At 42.5% G+C, this 24939-nt stretch overlaps 5 protein-coding genes across 6 annotated transcripts; 2 read left to right on the plus strand and 3 right to left on the minus strand.

Annotated features, from left to right (window-relative positions):
• Positions 1–4636: 4636 nt before the first annotated feature.
• LOC101759466 (uncharacterized protein OsI_027940) lies at positions 4637–7055 on the plus strand. The gene is made up of 6 exons (XM_004984148.3): positions 4637–4793; positions 5312–5495; positions 5574–5733; positions 5824–5852; positions 5928–6003; positions 6701–7055. Exons 1-6 carry the CDS (start codon positions 4789–4791, stop codon positions 6778–6780), a joined length of 534 nt encoding a protein of 177 aa, XP_004984205.1. The 5' UTR covers positions 4637–4788; the 3' UTR covers positions 6781–7055.
• Positions 7056–7370: 315 nt separating this feature from the next.
• LOC101759062 (probable F-actin-capping protein subunit beta) lies at positions 7371–10622 on the minus strand. The gene is made up of 8 exons (XM_004984147.3): positions 10231–10622; positions 9635–9705; positions 9167–9280; positions 8907–8992; positions 8764–8825; positions 8476–8595; positions 7931–8026; positions 7371–7817 (listed from the first exon to the last, which is right to left on the minus strand). The coding sequence occupies exons 1-8, from the start codon at positions 10357–10359 to the stop codon at positions 7734–7736; spliced, it is 762 nt and encodes a 253-aa protein (XP_004984204.1). The 5' UTR covers positions 10360–10622; the 3' UTR covers positions 7371–7733.
• A 1367-nt stretch (positions 10623–11989) lies between these two features.
• On the minus strand, positions 11990–18330 carry LOC101758373 (tRNA pseudouridine(38/39) synthase). 2 transcript variants are annotated; one of them, XM_022823088.1, is made up of 17 exons: positions 18190–18330; positions 18015–18077; positions 16766–16924; positions 16611–16674; positions 16340–16412; positions 15830–15875; positions 15626–15736; positions 15218–15284; positions 14887–14977; positions 14546–14606; positions 14331–14461; positions 14130–14247; positions 13702–13825; positions 13216–13317; positions 13080–13148; positions 12624–12785; positions 11990–12406 (listed from the first exon to the last, which is right to left on the minus strand). In XM_022823088.1, exons 1-16 carry the CDS (start codon positions 18259–18261, stop codon positions 12730–12732), a joined length of 1407 nt encoding a protein of 468 aa, XP_022678823.1. In that variant the 5' UTR covers positions 18262–18330; the 3' UTR covers positions 11990–12406; positions 12624–12729. The 2 variants fall into 2 exon arrangements, with proteins under 2 accessions (XP_022678823.1, XP_004984202.1); XM_004984145.4 differs by having other exon boundaries at positions 11990–12417.
• Positions 18331–18696: 366 nt separating this feature from the next.
• Positions 18697–20179, plus strand: LOC101759873 (aldose 1-epimerase). The gene is made up of 3 exons (XM_004984149.2): positions 18697–18898; positions 19003–19052; positions 19172–20179. The coding sequence occupies exons 1-3, from the start codon at positions 18697–18699 to the stop codon at positions 20024–20026; spliced, it is 1107 nt and encodes a 368-aa protein (XP_004984206.1). The 3' UTR covers positions 20027–20179.
• An 891-nt stretch (positions 20180–21070) lies between these two features.
• Positions 21071–23585, minus strand: LOC101760289 (40S ribosomal protein S9-2). The gene is made up of 3 exons (XM_004984150.3): positions 23418–23585; positions 22433–22814; positions 21071–21505 (listed from the first exon to the last, which is right to left on the minus strand). The coding sequence occupies exons 1-3, from the start codon at positions 23443–23445 to the stop codon at positions 21331–21333; spliced, it is 585 nt and encodes a 194-aa protein (XP_004984207.1). The 5' UTR covers positions 23446–23585; the 3' UTR covers positions 21071–21330.
• Between the last annotated feature and the right edge of the window lie 1354 nt (positions 23586–24939).

Genomic DNA, 24939 nt, shown 5'->3' on the forward strand with positions numbered 1-24939 from the left:
AGTGCAATCCTGTAAAGAAATCCAGAGAATCGTAAATATGTGTTCTAAGAGAACACAAACCATCATAATGTAACTGCAATTTTGGAAATTGCACCTTTAAATTAACTGAAGAAGCTAGGATTTTTCGTCTGCTAAGATAACTACTAGAATTGATCATAGCAACTATTCTAGAAAACAGAACAGTATATCACTACATCCTTCACTCTGCTTCTTATTATTCTGAAGTAAACCGTTCTCTGTCTGAATGATTAACTATGAAATGGCACATATGAAGTCATCTCTATTAAACTTTTGCATAAGAGGCAAGACTAAGGTTAACGGTTCTCGGATTTTCAAAAGCAGTGCCACACACACACAAATTATCGCGCAGGTTGCCTATTATCAAACTACTTCATAATTTCAAATGTAACATTCAAAATCCGGGTTAAGCAATAGGAATCATGTATGAAATCATGCAGGAGATCATCCCACGAGTCAAAACGAATGGCCCAGAAATATGTACCTCGTAGTATCTGCTGGTCCTCTGGAATTGCGTCCCACGATGGTCCTCCCTCCTCTGGTAAAACTGAAGAATCAAAGGCAAAAAAGAAATGAGTAATCAGCGTATGCATATTCGAGGGCTATTTTATCATATTCCTATCAACAATTCTACTAACAAATTGTACCCTACACGCGCGCGCGCGCGCACACAGGACGGCATGGACCCGAAACTTTTGATATGAGATCATCAGTGCCAAGTGAACAATTACCTGACCACCGAAGCCGCTGCGCCTGCTGTTGCTACCACGACTGCTACCGCCGCCGCTCCTACCGCTGCTGGAACCCTGAGCGCCGGAGGAGATCACGATAAGGTCGCTGGTGGAGACGGAGCGCCTGATGCCGTGCCTGTTGTTGTCGATGGAGGAGATTGAGCGCATGGCACTAGAGGGGGTGCGGAGTCCGTCATCGACGAGCACACCATCCATGACGAGCACGTCGTCATCCGTCGACACCTGCGTGTGAACCGACGAGACTAGGAGGAGATGCTGCACTGGACTCGGTGTCGGCGAGTCCTCGGGGTTTACCCGGTGGATGTTGTGGCTGTTATGGGACTCGTCGAGCTCGAGGTCGCAGCTCGTGGAGGATGATAATGGTGAGGATGACTCTGAGCCCCTGCCGTTAGCAGTAGCGTCAAACTCTGACATGAGCTGGCTTCCCGTAGGCGAGGACGACTGAAGGCGGCGGCGCTGCGACAAGGTGTGCGCAAAGCATCCTCCATTCCCGTCGGTGCCGCTACCACCGTTGTCGGGGGTGACGCAAGGGTCCATCTCTGCACACGAGGAAGTTGATTAGTACTGCAGGACCAAATTCTCAAAACATTTTGAACACAAGATTGAAGAAACGCGATAATGAATTCTGAACTAAATGCCGCACAAATGCATGCCTAAGCTGCAGAGCCAGGAATTGAAGCAGGATCGTGCAAAGTGCAATTGAGCCTAGCAAAAACAAAATGCATAAGGTGAGAGGTCTTGCTCTCCTCCCGACGCACTTGAGTCTAGCTGAGCAGCGGGAAGAAGAGAAGAGAAGAGGATTCGGAAGAGAGAATGTGAAAGCAGAGGAGGTAGTGTTTAAATATGCGAGGTGGGCGTGGGGTTGCTGGCTCAGCTCGCTGCCTCGCTGTCGGCTGTTGGGTTTAAATTTCGAAATGCAGGCCGGAAGGCAGTCATGCGGCTGGGCTTCATTTCCTGGCCTAAAGCCCATGGGCTTAAAGTGGGGCTCCAACTAGAGATATCACTGTACCCGACCTTGGCTTTGCTACTGACTCCTTTCCCCCTTTTTCTATCTAAAGAAAAAAAACTTCTCCCTTTTACTCTATCGTTTCCTTCCGGGCCAGAAACTCATGGGCTTAAAGTGGGGGCCCAACTATAGATATAACTATAGCATCCTATGGTAACTCCTTTCCTTTTTTTTTTCTGGCGAAAGAAAAAAAACTCCTCTAGTTTACTTTATCTTTTTCTGGCCCAAAAACTCATGGGCTTAAAGTGGGGCCCAACTATAGATGTAACTGCAGGCTCCTACTTTTTCTTTACTCACTCCTTTTCCCCCTTTTCTAGCTAAAGGAAATAAACTCCTCCCTTCTACTCTATCTTTCTTGCACGGTAAAAATACTTTATGAAGGATAGAAACTGAAAATGAGTTGTAAAAAGAGGGGAAAATTACCATTCTCCAATGAGTCGACCAAATCGCTTGGCGAGGATGGAGACTGATGGAGAATGTCACGCAAGGGGGGTAATCCGCAGAGATCTCTATAGTCCGTCTTCACCATCGCAACTGGTTACGACTTTGCGGATCTTTGGCGGTTGCAATTTTACGGATCTCTGACGATTGCGTCGTTGGCAATCGATGGCGGCGATGTAGAGATTCGGCAATGGTGGCGATGAATACCTAAAGAGATGGCAGATGTGGCAATTTTAGAGTGACAAATATGGTGATTTTGAAGAAGTTGAGCAGAGGAATTTGTGATTTGTAGGTTAGCGGAGATTACCTAGGTGGAGATGCCGGAGACGCCTGATGATTTGAGGAGAACATCAAGGGGAGATGTCATCGCTAGGCTACCTTTGCAAGGAGTGTAATTTAGAGATGGGGAATTCGAGCCGGGGTAGTTTTATATATGGACGAAGCTAGTGGATTGGTGCACATACCGTATGGTGCCTTAGGTGGGATGACATCACTAAATAAGAATACCGGACAAGTGTGCATTGTTGACGCATATAGGTTGTTGGGTTTGGACTACAAATGCAATGACTTGGCTTTTATAATTAAACTATTAAAATATACCATGAATTGCATAGAAAATATTAAAAATATATCCTCACAATTTTTCTAAGTTTGTTAACTTTATATTTGTAGAAAAGTATAAATGATTTCCATTTAAGTTAAAGTATGTCCATATTATTACACAGATTGTATATCAAGGCTAAAGTTGGATATATCCACGAAGATCGCACAGGAGTGAGGGTTTCTCTAAAAACATGGTTCTACATAGGTTTTCTAGGCAACCAAGCATATATTAAAAAAAAAGCAGATGGTTTGACATGCTAGCACATGCAAAAAATGTTATAAATTTTTGATACATACCATTTTTTTTTGTTTTTTCCACTCATTGTATGCTTACAGTTGATCTTGCATTTTTGTGAAATAGGTAGCCTAATATCATCTCATACATATTAATCTCTGCAATTTTTCATTCAAATATTAAACTTAGGATATATGATGTAAAGTTAAAATAATTGTCTCAAATAACCAACCATTCTTGTCTCTAAATCTCACCTAGGTTGGCAACTTAGGTGATTTTGATGAAGTTGAGTGGAAAAGTAGGTGTGAGCTTACCAAAGATTCCTGAGGTGGTGGTGAAGACATCAAGACCCACATAGATCTAGGTTGAAGACATGAAGATCGTGTAGAGGGGAAACAGGGGTTAATGACGAATGTAGTTAGTTAAGATTTGTTAATTTGGAACATAAAAATACCAAGGCCATACTAAATTGAAGTATTTTTTAATGTATACCACAATCTATTATATAGAAACAAAAGCCAAATATAGTTACATAACTGTGGGATAGAGCTTTTTAGTAGTACACGGTGTATAGACACGTGGAATTTTTTTAAAAAAATATTTTTTCCTATCCCTGATGAATGGATTTTTTTTTAAGAAAACAAGCAAACGATTATCATTGTAATATTCCCTTGTTTTTTCTAATTCTCACTTGTAGCCATACTTATTTCTACACACCTTATTACAGCTTTTCACTTGAAGATGCTCTAAATATGTGGTCGATGAGGCCACTATGGAGAACAATTCTTTGTTCAAAGAGGATGTAGATATTCTCCTAAAGTGAAAAGGAAGATCCTAATATTCCCCTAAAAGGCCTTGATAGCATGTTTTCGTTTTCTTGAGCTACTTTTCTTTTATGCCTCCACGTATGCGAACAAATCTTGCCACTGAAATTATATGGCACACTAGACATCTATGCTTATGTTCTTTACGTACTCCCTCCGTCCTAAAAAGAATGCAATTTTCACTTTCCAAGAAGTCAACTAATTTTAAATTTGATCAAATTTATACAAACTAACTAGTACTAACATTTATGGTACAAAATAAATATCAATATATTAATCATATAATATATTTTCATACTAAATCTATTTCGAGACGTGAATGTTAGTACTTTTTGTATAAATTTGGTCAAATTTAAAACTGTTTGATTCCTCGAGAAACGAGAGTTGCATTGTTTTGGGGACGGAGGGAATACACAACAACAAAAATAAATTTCAAACCAAACTCAGGCAAAAAAAATTCGACAATATGCTGATCAGTAAACAACACCCGAGAGATGTAGCAAAACCCTTTTACGATTGATGAATAACTACTATTGTTTAGGTAATCTGTTTGTAGTAGAGATTATCTGTACCTCGAAAGGGGAAGATAGGAGCAGATAACTGGTGCAGTATGTCAAGGAATTGGAGGGGGAAAAGGAAATCCAAGTGGCTCGGGACCCGAAGGAAATGGAACCATCCAGAGCCTTTTGGAAGCAGCAGCAGCGACCCCGCGGTTTGACGAGTTTGCCCCCGTCGCCCTCCCTTCTCCCCCGGTCCGCCGCTTCCTCTTCTTATACCCTCCTCCTCACCCACCCCTCTCCCGCAGCCTCTCCCCCCATCGGCGGTCTTCCCGAAGTCGTCTAAACCCTAATCCCCCAAATCCCCGACGCAAAACAACACGCAGCGTGCCGGAGCTCTCGAGGAGGAAGCATGAGGTACTAAACTCGCTGCGATCCTTCCGTAGTTCTTGAATTTCATGAGCCCTGGAGCTGCTGTTTGGTGCTGTTCTGGTTGTGGAGTTTGTGATATCTATTTATGTGCAATTATCGTGGTGTTATTCAGCCCGTAGGTTATCAGCAAGCCTGCTTTCTTGCTCGTTGGGGGAAATAGACTAGGAAACACGACGCGCCGGAGAAAATTTGTTGACAACTTGTTTAACATGGCCGCTTGGAAATGTGAAATTATCAGGCATCTGATTTCGATAGACATGCTCTTGATACTTGCTGTTATATGTGTATTGCTTATAATTGTTTTGAATACTTCTCGAGTAGCTTGGGGTGAATTATGCAATGATTGTGTCAAACTGTCAGTAGTCTTCAAGTTGCTGGTGTTTGGGGATTCGAATATTCTGTCGTACCATCTCTGGTTATCTAATATGTTCTTAGAGGCTGAGATATGTTGACTTTGAGTATGGTTTTCAGCTGCATATTCTTGTGATCGATTTGCTTTGCAGTCGCCATCCCATCACCAAGTGGGCGCAGAGGTCTGACAGGGTGTTCTTGACGATCGAGCTGCCAGATGCCAAGGATGTGAAGCTGAACTTGAAGCCTGAGGGCCATTTCAACTTCTCGGCGAAAGGCTCTGATGACTTGCCCTATGAGTTGGACCTCGAGCTGTTTGATGCTGTTAACGTGGAGGTTAGTGCAATTATTAACAGGTTTTCTTCAGGATGTAGCATTCTAGGCCGCTAATTGTATCAGTCCTGCTGTTTGCAGGAGAGCAAGGCAGCTGTTGCCCCAAGGACCATATGCTACCTGATCAAGAAAGCTGAGAGCAAGTGGTGGCCAAGGCTGCCGAAAAAGGAGGGCAAGCCACCTGTGTTCTTGAAGGTTGACTGGGACAAATGGCAGGATGAGGATGATGAGGACGTCGGATGTAAGTCTTCCAAGTTTTGGTTGATTCTGTATTTGTTTTCAAACCACTATCTAGTTTAGCTTGAATTGACTTATGTTATTCATGCTGCAGTTAATGACTTTGGTGACATGGACTTCTCGGTAAGTGTCTAATGAAAGCTTTCTTCAATGATTGAGAAGATGGAGCAAATGGTCTCATAGTATTTGTGCATGTAGAAACTGGACATGGGTGGTGCTGATGATGATGATATTGAGGATGATGAAGATGATGTGGTTGAAAGCGCTAACAACGGTATGCCATTCTCCTTGTCCTCTCAACGATTTATTTGGTTAAAGACAGCTGTTCCTGGATTTTAGCCATAGATTTTGCACTATCACGAGGATCTGGACATTCTAGTACGGATATTGGAATTTTCTCTAAATTTTGTTAACAGTTAACTTGTAATTGTAGAAACTTTCTGAATGGTGTACTGGCAGAGTAGTCTAGAAGGTCATCCAACCTTTACATTTAGCCCTTTAGTATTGCCATTTCTTGCAACCAGAATATAAATAGTTTTATGACACTTTCCAAATGACATCAATAACAAAATACAATAGCTCAATAGCTTGCGTATCACCCTGTCATCAAACAGATACAGAAGCTAGAACCCTTTTTCTTTGTACTTTATTCTTGACTTCCTGTGGCTGCTTAAAAAAAGTTGATAACGATATCCTTAAACGTGCTGGTAGACCCAGTCATTTGCCGCCTGGTGATTCTTAGGCAAGACACTGCCAGTCTTAAGGGTTGATTTCTTCACAGTGCTATATGGTCCAAGTCAGGGTCTTGGCCGTCAGAGTGTTGATTAGTATGCAAAAATGTTGTGGAGTTCTTAGTCCACATTGTCTTGTCTTTCCCTTGAAGGCTGTTCCAACCTTGACTTGCAACATATCTTGTGAGTTTTGAAGACATTATACTGAACTGATCTTGTTGCACGGAAAACAAAATGCAGATGGTGGTGCTAAGGCAGAGGAGAGCAAGGGGGAGGGAGCAGTTCCAGCAGCCGCCACTGCAGAGGAAGCAAAGCCATGAAGAAGGAAATGAGTTCGCTCGGCACCATCGGTGACCGAGCATGATATCTAGCTAGACTAGATGCTCCCTTAGATTTTTGGTGTAAAATCTGGAGGATTGGATTGATCACTCACTGCATATGAAGTAAAGAAAACCAAACAGTCGTGCACTCTGCTGTTGTAGTTTTCGGCTGAACCTTGTGAACTGCTGGTATAATATTTGGTCAGAGCTTATTTGCATCCACCATAGGAGATGCTTTTCGATGTTTGTATGACACGATAGCTCTGTTTATTGTAGCCGTCTTGTGATGCATCTTGTGGCTATCAGAATAGAGCAACGGACACCAACCATGCTTGGTCATTGATTTTAAGCATGGTTGGCATGAAAATGGCACAACCCAGTTAGGCCGAGGATTGGTTGTATGCCTGCTGGCGCTGGACCGTCATTAACGCATCATCGAATCCAAAGTCCAAACCAGCTGGAATGTCAACCTGGCGGCCGGCGGCTATCTTGGGGCGTTGCCGGCAGAGCTTGTCGCCGGGCCACTTGCCGCTGCAGGCTGTGGAGCCAAAGCACCCAGCTGTCCGGTTTTTTCTCAACATAATCAAGTACCAGTACCAGAACTCATACCGAGTCCAACTTTGTTCATCGGTTCAAGTGGATAATCTATCACTATCAGACCACAAGAGCACCAGACCTTCAGAATAGTAAACACAGTTCTGAAGATACAACACTCTCCTGACGAAACATCGCGGCTACAGCTGACACCTTCGCATCTCTCATTCAATCACAACAAATCGGAGGACAAAGAAGCTCCTATGATACCTCAACAAGGTGCCGGTTCTGATACACAGACTAGAAACTATATTAAGTACAAACAAAGAAGGGAAAAAGCACAAACTGACCATGCCTAACGAAATAATAGTGAAGACATGATATCTTTCTTTGTTAAATTGACACTTCTATGCACTGCTTCAACTGTCAGGTAGTCTCATATTAAGCACTTCTGGTGGTGGCCGAAGAGTGCAAACCATTTCCCTCGTCTTCCCGAAATAGACCTGCCACCAAAACCATATTAAGCTTGACGACCAATGAATTTGAAAATGGCAAATGATGGCCGCGGATCTCGGTATCCACAAAATTTGTGTCACTGTCGATGCAAAAGCGTTACCTGGTCCAGTGAATTTCTCAGCTTCCCCTCCATTTCTTCTATCATTTTCCCCATATTAACGAGGTGCCCATCTGCTACAGCAAGAGTCATGCTCATCTGCAAATAGAACCAGATACTTGTCGCATTAGCCCCTCCAAGTTTCTATATACCTCAGTAATGCTTCTAATCAAAGAAGTGTCCACCAGACAATGCCTACATAGTTGATAAACAAATTACCAACAATAGATACATAAACACATCAAAGTTATTCATTGTTTTTCTTAGTCCAGCTACCATGTTCCTATCTGTCTTCTTGGCTTTGATAAACTGCAAGTAGCATAGCAGTTCACTAATTGATAACCAGCCTACACATTTCTTTTTCTGGTGAACACCGTTACATGCACGAAGTCTCAGATCCATTAAATATACATCAATAGCAGTAGCTGGAAAATAGGGACGCCCGTTGTTCCTCATGTAAAATTAAAGAACCTTGATTAAAACAGCATGCCCTTGGTCTGGAAGAAATTTAACACTACATGAGCAAAGAGGAGGAGCGGGAGACAGACCTGCCGTCTAATTGATCCAGACAAATTGAAAGTTCCAGACTGCTTGTTGTCTGTTGTCAATGACAGCATCACAGTGCTGTTCAAGCAGTAATGTGCTGCTCCTTCTTCTTCAGGACCAACCTATTAGCATCACACATGTTTTTAACTGTTAAGTAGGAATATAAAAAAAAGGCAATAGAAGGAGACAAACCAGGTTATGAATTGACAATCCATGAGCAAGGTTACCATGAGAAAATAAACAGATGGTCTAACAATTGACTATTTATAGGCAAGGTTACTATGAGTTACCTGAATTACATGAATGGCATCCCATGAACCAATCTGCATGTACCCTCTTGTTCCTTGTCCATCTGAAACCACAAAACAGATGATTAAAAAAAGTTTAGAGTATTTAGTGAGAAAACAAGATCACTTCAGGCATTTGTGTGGACCTTTCTTAATTAAGAAGCATGCAATAAAACCACCATTATCTTCATCCTCCCAAATGTACACAGATGAGATCCCACCTTCATAGTACCTATTTGTTAACAGAAGATCTTGTTACTTGCTTTACATCCACATGATAAATATCATCATTCATATACTAAATTGAGGAACCATGCCATGCTACTATGGGTCATAGCCTTCTTCATATTGCATTTACTTCGCATTACAGCTTTAAGGAGACAGTAAGATGAAATATGAGTCTTACTGGTCACGATAGACAGAGAAAACTTCATTTGCCTCAATCTCGAGATTTCTCATCTCTTCAGAGGGAACTGTACCATCTTCCAAAGGAGGGTCATATTTGTTCGACCAAGGTGATCTGCAAGCCAACCTCATAATCAAAAGGCAAGAAGCAAAACAGACCCACAAGGTTTCAAGTTTGCCCAACAACCCAACTCAATCAGACTACTTAATGCATCCATGGTTCCGCACACTAATTTTCTTGATTGGGGATGCCACAGAGAATCAGGTGTCAGTATCACTAGGCAGTGTTTATCCAGATCAGGCACCACAATGAGAATTGCAACACGCTACAAAATGAAGAGATAATCGAATCTAATGCATCATTTCCATTCTCTTACTTTTTGTTTCCCTAGTTACCATTCTACAATGGCTGCACCTTCAAATGCTTATGAATAAAATGAAATCATGGGGGTAATGGTGAGCTACTGACCTATATGAGTCGGCGTCACGGTTATACTCGCATAGAATGTATTCCTTCAGATTCTCCTTATCCATGCAAACCTGCAAAAGGATACACCATTTTTTCCTTGTGTATCAGTAAGAGACTGGGAGCATGGAGAAACGAGAGGCAAGCAAAGGGAACTGAAGAATCTAACTGTTGGCAACAAGGTAGCACACGACTAGGATTCATTCACCCAGGGAATTCATTCAAGCTGTTGGCAACAAGGTACCACACTTGTAGGATTCCTTCAAGAATCCATTCGGCGGGCAGCAAACTTTGGTTCGGTTCCATTCAAAAGGGCAAAATGGGATTGGAACAGAACGATTCTATTGGACCTCGATTCAGACGAATCCAAGGCAAGCACAGGTGCGCGCGCGCGCGCACGCACGCACGTCAGGAACCAAAGGGGGCGCAACGCAAGGCAACGAATGCGCATTTGTTGATGAACACAAAGCAATCAAAGGAGACGCGCGCCCGGCGGAGCATCCAATTCCCACGAGCGACCTCCGAGACGACGAAATCAAATGCGCCGGCGCCCAATCCTAACCGAACCGAGGAGCCGGCGGGGACGGCGTGAGGGGTACCTGGAGCGGGAGGTCGACCTGGGAGAGGAGGTCGAGGGAGTGGTCGGGGAGGAGGGAGAGCAGCGCGTTGAGCGCCGTCTCCGCGCTGCCCGGCGGCATCCGCCGCATCAGATCCATCGCCGCCTCCATGCGACCCGGCACTCTGTTTCACCTTTGCTCGTCCTGTCCCCGCGTCCTCCTCTCGTGGATCCCTCGTCGCTTCTCCTCCTCCAGCTGCTACGTCGTCGTCGTCCTCTCCCCTCGTTTGGTTTCGTTGCTTCCGTCCTAATTCAGTTGATCGTCCCTCCTCAGCTTCGTCTTCTTCTGTGGCTCTCTTTCCATTTCGTCGTCTCTTTCTTTTGTTTTCTTTGCTTCTTTTGTGTGTTTGCGGTGCTGTTGATGTCGCGGAACAGCATCTCTCTGCAGATACACCCTGATGACCCGTTCGAGACAGGGAACTGGTAGCCCAGCCCCACCATGGGCAACCACCGATCTTCTAAACAAAGGGCTCGTTTGGTACCGTAGCGCACAGTGCTCTTTGGTACGGTAGCTCACAGTGCTAAATAGCACGTATTATTATAGCGTGAAGCTGAAATCCCTTTAGCCTAAGGCCTTGTTTAGTTCCCAATTTGGGAGTTGCAAAATTGGCATTTTGCCATAAATGCGCAACTGTAGCGTTTCGTTTGTATTTGTGAATTATTGTCCAAATATTGACTAATTAAGCTCAAAAGATTCGTCTCGCAAAGTACAACAAAACTGTGCAATTAGTTTTTGATTTCGTCTACATTTAGTACTCCATGCATGTACCGCAAGTTTGATGTGATAGGGAATCTTCTTTTTGCATAGTGTCAAAGTTGGGAGTCTGGAGGAAACTAAACATGGCCTAAGTCACGCTGAAGGGACCTAATTCTTTTAGAGAAAAAAAACGATACTCCCTCCGTTCCAAATTGTAGGTCGTTTTGGCTTTTCTAGATTCATCGATATTATTATACATCTAGACCTATGCTATATCTAAATGCATAATAATATCTATGTAGCTAGAAAAGCCAAAAATACCTACAATTTGGAACGGAGGAAGTAAATCCAAACTCATGGTTACCTCTTATTAAAGAAGACTCGAATTTGAGTGAGACATGCAGCCACATCATCAACCATTTGAGCTAAGTTCACTTCTCCACCTTAAAATGATTGCTTTCATTATTTTTAAATATATGAAGGATAAACTAATTAGTTCAAAGCGTTGTATACTTAAAAAATGGGTAGAGTGTTATTTGGTGATACCATAGAAATATTTGGACAATATCATCCGAGGGAATAGCACATTGGGCACATAACCTTGCAAGCAAAATTTGGACCCGAGATCGAATCTCATACACAAAGAACTTCATCGATCGATATAGCAAGGTACTTTCTACCACTCTGCTGTCATGGCATTCAAGTCTCGCACAACTTGTTCAAGATTTGATTGCTTACAACTATGCAGAGTGCAAAAAAGTGTTCCTCCGTAGAATCTTTCTCATTCCGTTTGTTGACCCTTGGCAACAAGAATAACTCTCAAGGCTCACCAATCCCAGAGCACGTCCGTTACAAATCTACAACTACCACATGACACTGACCAGGGCTGAATAAAGCTTGCTATTTCATTCTGTAGCAAAGTACAATTACCACAAGGGATGGGATGCACTCGAAGCAATGACGGATGGCCACATGAGAAAACCAAATGATTCTGCCTCAAGTGTCATCGTAACAGAAAAGGATGTTGCTTAGATGCGAGTGCAAGTAAACTTCGCATGCATAGCAGCGTTGCTCAATCCAAACCTGATCCAGCTGAGATCCAGCACTCCTTCGGGATATCTCTTACATGTCTTGTTTAATTATTTTTTGCAAGGGATGCTTGTTACAGTTTTGGTACAGCAGCATGTGAGAATAACGTTACATGATCTCTACATCTCTATACTAATTTACAACAGATTCAGAATACAAGATACTTATGCTCCATGAAGCACACAACACGACACGTCCCCAAAAGTAAGGGAGCGATCTACTCATCTGTTATGCTCTACATTCTGATTGCCGACTACTGTCCAATGACTGGAATAGGCAGCAACCGCTGGTAAAACCGTCTTAAACTGATGAAATCCGCTCGTTCTTGATCTCTGCTACTGTCCATCCCCGAATGTGAAACAGATCCAATTCGCTGCCATCAAACTGTGCGCATCATGAACCCATCACAAGCTTTAAGGAGCCAAAATTGGCATAAAGATATTGCATCTTAGCAAAGCAATCAAGTAAATCATGCAGCACATGAACTCTTAACAAAATATGCAGCATATAAGCAACAGCTTTAAGATTTTATGGAAATATGTAGATATGTTCTGCAAATGAAATAAAATCATAAAAATATCTCACCATACCTGTTGGTTGCAGTTGTGGTAGAATCTGCACTATAAGGACTGAGCTTCTACAGTTCCATCCGTTCTCTTCAAAGTATAGATGTTCCTATTCAAGGCGGACACTCTGCTAGAGAATATTTGTCTGCTTTGTTTTGACTTTTGCTATACGCTCCTCGTAAGAGGCTGAAATAAGAAAATTCATGAAGCATTAGTTTCAGATGTATGATTGTATGAAAGTGCAAGGGGAAAATGTTGAAACTAAGCACTGCATTGGACGATTAAAAATTAGATATGCATGCACAATGGACTGATTTTGTTGTGAAGTACTGCCCAAGAACTATCAAAATGGATTGCCAGAATAATGAAGAGGCAACTATAGACTGATATGATCAAACACAAAGCATAGTTTTTTCATAAGGAGACATAACACCTGAAGAATGTTCTACATGTTCAGACTGTAAAAAAAAGGAAACTTACGCTCTGTTTGTCGTGATAGGAGAGGAATATGATTCCTCTTCTTCTGTAGTGTTTCCAGTGGATTAGATTCTGCAGTGGAATCTGACTATTAGAACATTAGAGTACTAAATAGAACTAAATATTTAATTGTATGTACCTGGACAAGGTAAACAGGACAACGCCTCGTGAAATATTTCAGCTTGGAGCATATAATGATGATATTCATCATTCAAGTGCTCAGTCAGAGACTGACTCACATCTGAAGTGCAATAATATCATCACAATTAATATCCATGCAAAAGACAAAAAGTTTTGTGCAATGAAGACAATAGAATGTAGAGTCTAGCTTTATGCAAAAAATAAGTACTGATTTGACAACTCATTTCTCAAAAGATACTTGCTCAATGCCATGGTCAAAAGTTTTCTTATATACAATTATATTATGTTAATCCATTAAGTCTAAAGCATAAGCAGAAAAAAAATCATCTAGATCTACCATTTTTCACAGTCAAATCAAGATCTGGAAGTAAACTTTATGCGGTCAGACACGCAAGTGATACATCTTGCTTGCAGTGATAGTTAAATACCTCATGACAAAAAAATGATTTCTGAATGTTATGTCCAAAAGTCTAACAAGACAAACCTGATGAACACATAAAGTCGGCTTTATCAAATTGACAGGATCGCAAAATCAATGGAAGCTCAGCTGCCATTTTATACTGAGGTTTCCTAGGAGTTTTAGTAATATCCAATAGTGAATCAACTACCTGTGGGTAAATAAGAAAAATTGGCAAAGGTAAGTAATCTTTACAGAACCAGGGAAACATGCTTTCATCAAGTGTACATTACACCTGGTTCTTGCATGGATGTTCCACTCATATCCATGAACTTGAGAACTAAACATCAAGGTTTCTAAGCTTACACATGTGAATATGCGGCTGCCATTGCACCATAACAGCATAACGTATAGGGACTTAAGTGTCAAGAGTTCATAATTCATGGACCTAAGGGAACATTTATGCAGTTATTGACTCTTCAACAAAAGAAGGCTGAAGAGCAGGTTTCACTTACAGATGGTGACTCAAGGCCTTGACCTATTAGAAATAGCACAGCTACCATGCAGCGAACTTGATGCCACAGAAAAGCAGTACCCTTGATCGTCATGGAGCACAGCTCATCATTGTAGGACCTAGAAGATGAAGCATTTTTACTGGACATTGCAGTATATTAAGAGCCGAAGATAAGATTGTTCAACTAAAATGAAAATTTAACCTTTTGTCACATGAAGAAATAGTAAATTCTGTAATGCGCCGCTTGTAGTTACTCACATTTGCTGCATCCATCTTACAGAAATTCCTGAAGTCATGTTCTCCAATAAATTTGGATGCAGCTTTCTGCATTTCCTGCTTGCAAATGGAAGTTGGTAGCTCAGTAGACATGTGTCTTACTTATCTAGCAACTACAGAAATCAAGGGTAATGTAAGTACCAATATATCCAAGTCCCCCCTCCAAAATAAGTATTTGTATTCCCTGCCCAAACAGGTGAATCTGCAAAATAGCAGTGGGAGAAAAAACTAATGTTGATCAGTAATCACAAAGCACCATCACAGGATAATGTATGATAACTGGACATAATAACCAGATCAAGAAAAGAGGGAGCTATTCATCTTATTTTCAAAAAAATGTAAAGGAGGCAATATATCACCTCCTTGGCTCCTTCTAAGAATTAACACTTGTCAATAGCTATATCCTCGTTTGCAAAAGAGTACATTTACTCTTGCAAGAAAGAAAAATAAAACAAAACACAAAACATATGATTTGAGCTAACCTTGCATGAAAATCTGCTGGAACAGGACACCAACCTAGTACACGTATATCTCGGGGAAGAATTCTATTCAATACCTTCACATAATCAATTTCTGTGGACAAAAGATTTTAGTGAGACAGAATAATTGTAAGCAAAGCTCAGATGCAATTGAGACATCTTCTAGGAATATTTGATACTACGACAGGAACATATGAAATGCTTTTGATAGGGGAAAATCAAGGTTTTCCCCTTAGCAAAGATAGCAAGTCGTTTAAGAAACAAATCAGATCCTGTACTCATATCACTGCATTCCTTGTTGTCCACACTACAGGAATACAAGGCAGAAGCGTACCGGATCTTTCGTCTAGCATGTCCTCTCCAACATCCTTTATGTTCGATCGCAGATATAAGGAAATCACCTGTATGTTGCAAAAGGGGTAAAACATCTCTTTCATGCATATAGCTCCAGTTTCAGCACAATACCAAACAAAAATTATAGAACAAATAATACAATTTTAAGTGGATACAGTCAACATTCCTTAAATCTCTGGCTAATTATATCCTTTAGAAAAAAAAAATCTTCTAGAATGTGTAACAACATTTCATACAGATTTGAAATCCTATTGCATATTGAAGACCAGAAGTTTAAGACTATGTATGTAAAGGAAAGAAGGGAGAAGTGATGTCAGTATAACTCCTATGATCAGTAGCACCAAAGTATTTATTCAATAGACATGATTTCTTGTGATTCTGCTGCTACCTGTCCAGAGGCAGAAACTCCTTTGTCAGTTCTTCCACACCTCGAATAACACGATTCTTTTCTACTGGCAACCATAAGTTTTGCTCTTTCCAATGCTTTAAAAATCTCAGACTGACAAAATAGGAAAATGGAGCTTCTTGAGGAAACTTTCATTGACTTCGAAATATCAAAATAGCAAAGCAAATAGCCCATCGAGGAAATCACCTCAACTGTTGGCTCCATGTTACCTTCTGAAGAAAAGCCATAGAATCTGCATAGGAACAAGCAAAGTCATATGATAGGATTGGAGGAAAGACAGATCACAAGTAATACAAATTAACCAGCTAAGAACAGAGCGCAGATGAAGATGCCACAGAAGTCAAACATTTTTTTCTAAAAAAAACATATTACAAAATTAGAGAAGGAAAATTGGGGTTTATTTAAAATTTTATTCGTTTGGAATTTAAGCAGTTTAGTGACCACATTGAATAACAACGGTTTTATAGTACAGACAAAGTTCGGTCGACAAAGAGACTCAGTTTAAGGAGGAAACATTCTTGACATTCAGCATTTAGTTTGCTTCCATTCAATCATAGAGTAGTATGATTCTAATGGTATAGTGATTCATCAGAAACTGTTACAGCAATGGTTACCAAGTCAAAAATTTACGAATAACAGAATGCATAATAAGCAAGATATATCAAGCATGCATGTTCTATTCAGAGGATAACACACCTCTGGCCGAAGTACATGACTTTGAGAGCAACAAGTCGCTTTGGGCAGTGACTTAAAATCGCGACCTGGTGACCTGTGCATTAAACAGAAAATTTCAGTTTCTACAGAATCATTGTAATGTAGTGTTTCTGAATAGTCAAGGGAAAAGGAAACATAAAAGGCCAACCACAATGTGGACATAATGAACATTTGTGAAAATGAAAGCAAACATCACTTTATCAAAATCAGAATCATTGTAAAATAGGTGTAGCTGGTGCATCTTTAGTAGCACCTGTTCTTTTAGTACGTTTGCTTGAATCGTCAGGCAAACCATTGCCTTCCGCATTTCTGTTGCACTGTAGGTCAAAAGTAAATATATTAATTAGTAATGCTCTTGATAAAAAAAAAAGAACTAGATCAGATGAGAATTTGTTTGAAAATATGTACCTGTATTTCATTTTCAGTAGATATTACTGTGTGATCAAATGGAGGGCTCAAATCTTTTTCCAAAGCACTACTTTGATGGAATTTCTCATTATGCCGTGCTTCTGGATCACTTCCATTTAAACATGAACTGGCAACTGCAACAGACCCAACATTTTCCTCCTGTAGAAGAACAAAGTTCAGCAAAGCATCAACAGCAAGAACCTCATGGTACATGGTACAAGTTCAAGGATGCAATACACTGACTTGCTTATACAAATGATACCAACATCCAGATAATTTGAATCCTACATATGCAAACAAACTGTCCTAAGTCCTAACGCATTGTTTGAATCTTATGTGCATGATGTGTCATGCTTGGGTTCTACAAATTTATATGAGTATGCATATAGTGTTGAGGATTGCCATTTACATCTGTCGAAATTCGTTTTCAGATAACCATGGTCATGGGGAAGATTAAGGACACTAATCTAGTATAATTATGAAAACGCAACCTTCCTTGTACCATGTAACCTCTGGCAGCAAATAATGACTACAAGTTTCTCAAGTCTCGCTATAACATGAAATGGCATGCTATAACAAAGGTTAACATGTTATAACAATTTATAGACAGAAAATCAAACTTAAAAAGAAACCCCGTTTTTGCCAAAGCCTGGAGACAAGGCTATCACTGGTTCACATGAAGTCATTGATGCAAATTCACCCTCGGCGGCTAATCGAATTTTATAGGTAGTGACTAACAGGCCATATGTCTTATCTTTCAACTAAAAAAAGAACACAAATAAAACTACAAAGCTTCCATTTTCCAGTTAGCGGACTATGGAACGAACAGCTATTGGAAATTGTACTGATACCTCGCACAATCAACCTCAAAAGAACCCTTTTTCTGCCAAATCCTGAAGCTGAGGGCATTGCGGCAATTTCACCCTTGGCAGCTAATTGAATCATTGTAGGTAGTGGCCAACTGGCCATATTTCCTCATTGATGTCTTATGATCCTATCTTTTCAACAAAAAAAAACTGCAAGGCTTCCATTTTTCAGCTAGCGAACTATGGAACGAACAGCTATTGGAAATTGTACTGATACCTCACACAATATAGCATCCTCCAAAACATTAACATGGTATAAGATTGTAAGGAAACAAGTAATTAGCTTGTGAACTCCCACATGTCTGTAAAGCTCAAGGAACAAAACCGCTCTAACCCATTGTCTCTACCTATCTTTGCAGCCGAAAGAAAGTGAAGAGCATCACCTTGAATCCGCAGGTACAGCTCGAAGCAACCTTGGCCAGCCTCTGGTTCTCCCTCTCCAACTCCTAGCCACATCCAACTCAGCATTTGAGGAAGAAAATAAAAATCACCCAACCCATCAAAGCAATTAGGCGAAGATAGCAAGCACAAGCCACGACTGCGGCTAGGGTTCGACACCTGCACGCGCATCCGCAGCGCGGCGACCTCCGCCCGCAGCGCCGCCGCTGTCTCGCCCTCAGCCGCCGCCATGGTAGCTTCCTATCGGAGCCCTACCCGCGCCCGGTAAGAGGAATCTCTTCTCGCGGCTCGCGCTACTGTCATTGTATTAGCGGGTCCGGTTAGTTAGACGTGGGCACGTGTCCGCGTCGTATGGAACCAGACCCGTTAAGGACTAGGGAGAGGCGGGGCTTTGACTGGTCAAATCGCGGGCGGTTAGAATTACCAGCATTGGATTACGGCGCCCGTTGCCTGATTTCGCAACGAACGAGGGAAGAAATGCGAGATCAATCAGATAGATCCTGTTGACTCGGACAGTCATCTCCCACTCTCCTCAATCACAATGGTAGCCAGATCGTCCTCTATAAATACGAGGTCACATCTCAGAGCCAGAGCATCCAACTGCAGAAGTGAACTGTACTGTAGGTTGGAGAGGAAGCCATTGAATCGTCGATCGATCGATCAAGAATGGCAGGAGGCAAGAGCACCCTGCTGCTGTGCATTGCCATCGTCTTGCTGGCGATCGGAAATGGCGGCGTCCCCGGCGCGGAGGCGAGGAAGAAGGGGAAGCAGTCCCTGGGGTTCTACGAGCTGCGGCGGGGCGAGTTCTCCATGGTCGTCACCAACTGGGGCGCCACCATCCTCGCCGTCAGGATCCCCGACAAGAACGGTGACTGATTCTGATATTTTTCTTCATGAACTTCAACTTGATCCATCCTCTAACGGGTGGTTCGTCTTCCTGATCGTTGGTACGTTCCTGGAATTCTGGTGCAGGGCACATCAACGACGTCGTTCTTGGCTACAAGGACATCGGATCTTACGTGGTGAGATTCAGTGAACTCCATGCATTTTATCTCATCTTCTTCTTCTTGCAATTTGATTGATTAAAGAAATGACGAAGTAAATGCTGTCGTGTTTCATCCATTGGCAAAAAACAAAAAAGAACGAGACGACCTACTTCGGCGCGCTGGTGGGCCGCGTGGCGAACCGCATCGCCGGCGGGCGCTTCACCATCAAGGACCGCGCCTACCACACGTACCGGAACGACGGCAACAACACGCTCCACGGCGGCCACCGCGGGTTCAACCAGGTGTTCTGGTCCGTCCGCGAGCGCGTCACCGGCGACTTCCCCCACATCACCTTCTCCTACCGCAGCTACGACGGCGAGCAGGGGTTCCCTGGCAACCTGGACGTGCTCGTCACCTACAAGATCGACGGCGACTTCTCCTACAGCGTCACCATGTACGCCCGGCCCCTCGACAAGCCCACCCCCGTCAACCTCGCGCAGCACACGTACTGGAACCTCCGCGGCCACGGCAACGGCTCGATCCTCGACCACGCCGTCCAGATCTTCGCGTCTGCCGTGACGCCCGTCGCCGGGGACCTCATCCCGACCGGCGCCGTCGCGCCCGTCGCCGGGACGCCGTTCGACTTCCGCGTCCCCGCCGCGCCCGGCGCGCGCATCGCGGAGGTGGAGGGAGGGTACGACATCAACTACGTCCTCGACGGCGCGGCGGACGGGCAGGGGGTGCGGAAGGTGGCGGTGGTGAGCGAGGCGGACTCCGGGCGGGTGATGGAGCTGTGGGCCGACCAGCCCGGGCTCCAGTTCTACACGGGCAACTTCCTCAAGGGCGACGAGGGCAAGGGTGGCGCCGTCTACGCCAAGCACGGCGGGCTGTGCCTGGAGACGCAGGACTACCCGGACGCCGTGCACGAGCCGGGGTTCCCCGCCGAGGTCTACCGCCCCGGGCAGGTGTACAAGCACTACATGCTCTACAAGTTCTCGCTCAAGAAATAGCTGCTGGATTGTAATTGTATAGTCTGGATGTGGGGTGCGTGCTAGGCTGCGACTGCGAGGAATAAAGAGTTCTTGAAAGTTGAAACTTGATCATGTGTAATTTAGCAAGCAGTGCATGCTTCGCCTCTGTTTAGCTCAGGAGTTGCAACAAAGATGTGTATGGCTCAAATGTGTGTAAAATCTTTCAGAGTTGGATTTTGTGGGATGAAACTTGAACTCTAGAAGTACATCTTTGGATGGACTATAGATGTGCCAAGTTTTTGGATGAATTTTCACCGGCATGTTACTCTCTCTTTCTCCCTGGCCCGTTGCAAACAAGTGAGCATCGAATATCAAAAATATCATTTCCATTCCCTCAAAAGAAATATCATTTTTCATATAACACCAACATAGAAATGGAAATGCATAAGGCCAATTTCTCTTAAATGTCACTCTGTTTTTTCTCCGAGGAAAAATGAACTCTTTTCTATGGGTTAAACTATCCAAAGTGGATGGCACTCAGATCTTCTGGGCGTTTTTTTCCTGTAAAAAGAAAAAATAATAAGAATAACGTATTCTAGATTTCTGTTGAAATCCACGAAAATGTTGACCAATGTGCTCGCTTGGATGCAATTTGTGCTGACACCATCACACCAATAGTCCTGATCCAAAAGTGTGTTAGCCAAACTGCACGTCTAATTGCAATTATCAATTCTCTTTGTGATGGGGATCTGATTAAACCATTACGTTTGGAGGGCTAATACCGTGCGCTAGCACCTGAAAAACCGAGCACAGTGGACACAATAATGCTACTATATAACCCGGTCGTCGCACAACCACACACAAAAACAGACTTTGCTCAGCATCAGCTAAGCACAATGCAATCAATTTATGATTCATTTTTACAAAAAAAAATACTGCATAATAGGACACCATGCAAGTCAATTGCTAGTTTGACAATAAAATTACAGTGGAACCAGGACTGCACGGCAATAACTTGGGCAACACCAGAGATTCAAAGGTAGCAAAAAATACAACAGAATTTTACTAAGCTCAAACCTCATCGACAGAAAAGATTATGTGCTCATTCAAGTAACAGGAGAAACAATTTTCTGAAGTCTCTCTTAATTCACATGCATATTCATCAGATAAAAACTCAACAATGAAACTGAGTCTCAGCAATGACGGTTTTCAATAATTTAAATAGCAATTTTAGACAACCCATGGTGACCAACTTTTGCTTCCGTTCATGTAACAAGATTAGGTCCTAACAAAGCCAGCAAAATTAGGTCCTAACAACAAAACCGGGAGCTAGCATTGCATGATCACTCTTCATCCTCATCACCATCACCACCTCCACCAGAAGCCTTGTTCTGGTTCTTTCTCTTCACTCTTCCAGGCTCACCACCACCAAGCGGGCTGGTAAGGGAGAAGTCGACGTGCTTCTCAGAGTCAACTCTAACCATGAATGAGGGAATGTTGACAAGCTGCCTCCCAACTCTGCATAAAAAGATCAGATTAAATTGGGAAGGACGCAATCAATGGAAAATACCACGCAGCAAAAGTTTATCAATAAATCCAAGGGCACAGACAATATTATAATTGACAGTATGGTTTAAACAAAGTCGCCAAATTGGTGTGGATACAAACTGCGAAACCTTGCATGACTAAAGCTTGTGCACAGATCAAGCATCCAGCATGTCAACCTATTAACCAGTAAAGACCCATGTAACCATAGCTCAAAGATATCAACCTATTAATCAGTAAAGACCCATGTAAACATAGCTCAAACATAGTTAAAATAAACTTATACAAGGTTCTGCACATGGCATTGCTAAAGCTCAAGGACAAACAAAAGGTTAGTACCTTGAAGAGATAAACTAAGCAGTCAGATTGCCACAGTTAGCTACTCGTCAATCAGAATGACATTGTTCACAAGAAGGTGAAGGAAAAACACATTTATCATTTATGGGCACTCAGAATGAAAAGGACATTTGAGTCATTGGCCTTTTGACCTCATAGATACATTAGCAAAAGTAGTTCCTCATTGTGCCACCAAATGTACCAAAAGCACCTTAAAGCAAAACACATAATAAATGCAGAGTCAAAAACAGTGTTAAAAGCTTCAAAAGTAAAAGTGGGCATCAGAGAAAAATATGACTGCAACATTACACACAAAGTGTCTCAGACGACCGTCGTGAGTTGCATAAGGTTTCTCATCACATGGCCCAAAATACAAACAGGGCAAGAGATAGTGTGGTTTGTGACAGCCCTAAAAACTGTAGAATGACCATAATAAAAAAGAAATTGGCATTGAACCCTGACTTCACAATATCCGTACACATTCCATGACACTAGCCTGCTTAAGCGAAAATTCATAACAAGTGTCACAAGCATAATCACTAGGTGAAGAATGTTATTTTATACCTAATGTGGCGTTGCCTGATGAGCACACGAGCATGATGAATGGACTTTGCCATGCCATTCTTGAAAACAATGGTCTGGAGGCGACGCTGCAGGAAGTTCTCAACAGTGAGCGCAAGCACGTAATCAAGCTTGTTCTGGCCCTCGCCAAGAAGTCCGTAGCGGTTCATGCGGCGCAGGAGTGCCTCGCCCTCAAAGATACGGCGGGGGTTCTTCTCATCGAGGGTGAGCAACTCCCTTGCTGCATTTCGGATGCGGCTGAGGGCATACTGCACACGCCACAGCTCGCGCTTGCACCTCAGGCCATACTCACCTACCAGCTTCAGCTCAGCATCAAGACGCTCCTTCTCATACGGACGCCTTGGCTTCTTGAAAGTCTTCCCATCTGCATTACACAAACATTGTCAGAATGAGCAGGACAAACAACAACCACATTCTAGGCATCAGCAACATGTGCATTGAGCTCTGTAGCAATAGCATACAATCAAAATATTCATGTTCATTCATCAACCACTAAAGATTCCTAATCATGAATGCAGTTCAGGGTTCAACATCCTAACAAGCAAATCTGTTCGATAAACGCTAAATGTTTGGTGGCTGCAGATTTGACTGCTCTTTTTCCTAACAGTTGGCAACCATTGTAAAATCGAATCAGTATAATGGAACTTGATTTTGAAGTTTCAGCGTTGATGATGATAATCGACCGTACAGCTTATAATCTACCACGACGAAGAACTCAGCTTACGAAACTAAATCTGACTTTAACGCAGGTTAATATGCCTCAACGACAGTAAAAGGCTAAATCTCTTGGTGGGCATCGAGCATACGCTTCCAGAATACAAATACAGCGAGGGATCTCGAGTTACGGTCTTTCAGGTTCAAATGGACAAGGAAATAAGAACATAGCCACTCATCAAGATCATGTCCTACCGCTCAACGCTATGAGATCAAACAGAGCATGGCAATAGTGAAGCAGGATGTCGCTTACAGTTGCGGTAGAAGCTGACGTGCACCATGGCTGATGATGCCTCCGCCGCCCGCCGCCGGTCTCGAGCGCCGCCGCCGCCGCCGCCGCGAGGTCTGCTGTGACTTGCGAGGGGGAGGTGGGAAGGCGAATGAGGGTGTGGAGGCGGCGCACTTATAGAAAGGAGGCGCTAAAACCCTAACCCTAGAGCTTAAGGTTAGTTATACGGGCCAAGCTCGGTGGGCTTTACGTGCTACAGTGGGCTGGCTCTTTACGGGCCTTCTTCGGTGGTGAAATTCTTTATTCCTTTTCCTTTGCCGTTTTCTTTTCTTTTTTATTGTATATAATTTTTTTTGAAGTAATAGTTATTATATCTCGCTGCTTTCATGTTCTTTTCATCTCTTTAAGTTCATGTTTGTTAAAATGATCTCTATACTAGTATGATTTTGACTTGTTGGGGATTCATCCCAATCACTTTCAAATCAAATAAAGCCTAAAGAACAATTAATTATAAATATGAACACCCGTGTTAAGTTTGGGCTAATATTCAAGATGTGTACTTCAATGTCTAAAAAATAAATTGAAGTTCTTACCTTGTAAAATAAAGACTCGCGAACTAGAAATGCTCAATACTGTAAGCAATAGTTGTTTGCATCCAAATTACTATTTACAATGGCATTTTATCCCAGTAGCATATATTCTCCATTCCAGTGGCAGAGGCAGCCAAAAAAGCTAGCTTCCTTCTTCTTCCTCATCTCCATCTTCTTCTTATACTCCATTCATGACAAAAAATTATAGAGGGTCTTAGGGAATCCATCGGATTCACGCATATAGGGGGAGCAGGAAGCCTCTTAAGCAACTTTAAGAGGCTGCTAATCTTACACCCAATACTTTTTTTAGAAAAAAGAGAAAGAAAATAAACTCCAACAATCCACCTAAACCTTCCCCAACTTTTTAGCGACGCTAAAAAACAGTATGCCACCGCGTATATTTTAGCGTTGACGTTCCTCCCCCAATCCTGATTCCCGCACGCCCGCGCGTCCCTTCCGATAGGCCCAATATGATGACATGGCCTGTGTTTAAAATATTGGGAGCTATTTATTAGCGATCTGCTATGAACTGATATGTTTTTGGTGGAAATTTTTTTAGGAGAACCCCCAATATATAGTTTTGGGGAAGAATTTTTTAGAATACTCTCGAAGTTGCTCTTAGATCCGCCTCTATCTCCATCCCTCACAGATTTGTTTTTTTATCTAATTTTATATTTGTATTCGTATTCCTCACATAACAGCACCACGAAATGACCTGATTTTTTAATAAAGTTTTTCCCCTCCATGGCACGCCTATTTTGCCCCATCAACTTTGTTCTCGCCATTTTTACATCACTATTGCTTCCTTGCCTTTACTATTGCCTATTCATCAATCATCACGCACTCAACGATAATTCAAGTCGCCGTAGCATTGTTCTTATGGACTCTAGATTGGAATAGCAGTTCATTTTCAAACGGGTTTGGGATGTTTGGTTCCTCGGACTTATTTTTAGCAC

The sequence above is a fragment of the Setaria italica genome, chromosome IX (assembly GCF_000263155.2).
Source record: "Setaria italica strain Yugu1 chromosome IX, Setaria_italica_v2.0, whole genome shotgun sequence".
Lineage (NCBI taxonomy): Eukaryota > Viridiplantae > Streptophyta > Magnoliopsida > Poales > Poaceae > Setaria > Setaria italica.

Bases quoted from the DNA above. Each gene is read 5' to 3' on its own strand.
- LOC101759466 (XM_004984148.3), top strand. The intron at 5,496-5,573 runs GTTAGTGCAATT...TGCTGTTTGCAG, and splicing joins TTGATGCTGTTAACGTGGAG to GAGAGCAAGGCAGCTGTTGC. The intron at 5,734-5,823 runs GTAAGTCTTCCA...TTCATGCTGCAG, and splicing joins GGATGATGAGGACGTCGGAT to TTAATGACTTTGGTGACATG.
- LOC101759062 (XM_004984147.3), bottom strand. From the start codon at position 10,359: ATGGAGGCGGCGATGGATCTGATGCGGCGGATGCCGCCGGGCAGCGCG. The intron at 9,281-9,634 runs GTCAGTAGCTCA...GTTGGCTTGCAG, and splicing joins CGTGACGCCGACTCATATAG to ATCACCTTGGTCGAACAAAT. The intron at 8,596-8,763 runs GTAACTCATAGT...TGATGCTAATAG, and splicing joins ATGCCATTCATGTAATTCAG to GTTGGTCCTGAAGAAGAAGG.
- LOC101758373 (XM_022823088.1), bottom strand. From the start codon at position 18,261: ATGGCGGCGGCTGAGGGCGAGACAGCGGCGGCGCTGCGGGCGGAGGTC. The intron at 16,413-16,610 runs GTGCTACTAAAG...TTTAATGCACAG, and splicing joins CAAACGTACTAAAAGAACAG to GTCACCAGGTCGCGATTTTA. The intron at 15,285-15,625 runs GTAGCAGCAGAA...TGCAACATACAG, and splicing joins GAGTTTCTGCCTCTGGACAG to GTGATTTCCTTATATCTGCG.
- LOC101759873 (XM_004984149.2), top strand. From the start codon at position 18,697: ATGGCAGGAGGCAAGAGCACCCTGCTGCTGTGCATTGCCATCGTCTTG. The intron at 18,899-19,002 runs GTGACTGATTCT...ATTCTGGTGCAG, and splicing joins CAGGATCCCCGACAAGAACG to GGCACATCAACGACGTCGTT. The intron at 19,053-19,171 runs GTGAGATTCAGT...AAAACAAAAAAG, and splicing joins AGGACATCGGATCTTACGTG to AACGAGACGACCTACTTCGG.
- LOC101760289 (XM_004984150.3), bottom strand. From the start codon at position 23,445: ATGGTGCACGTCAGCTTCTACCGCAACT. The intron at 22,815-23,417 runs GTAAGCGACATC...TGTGTAATGCAG, and splicing joins CGTCAGCTTCTACCGCAACT to ATGGGAAGACTTTCAAGAAG. The intron at 21,506-22,432 runs GTATAAAATAAC...CTTTTTATGCAG, and splicing joins ATCAGGCAACGCCACATTAG to AGTTGGGAGGCAGCTTGTCA.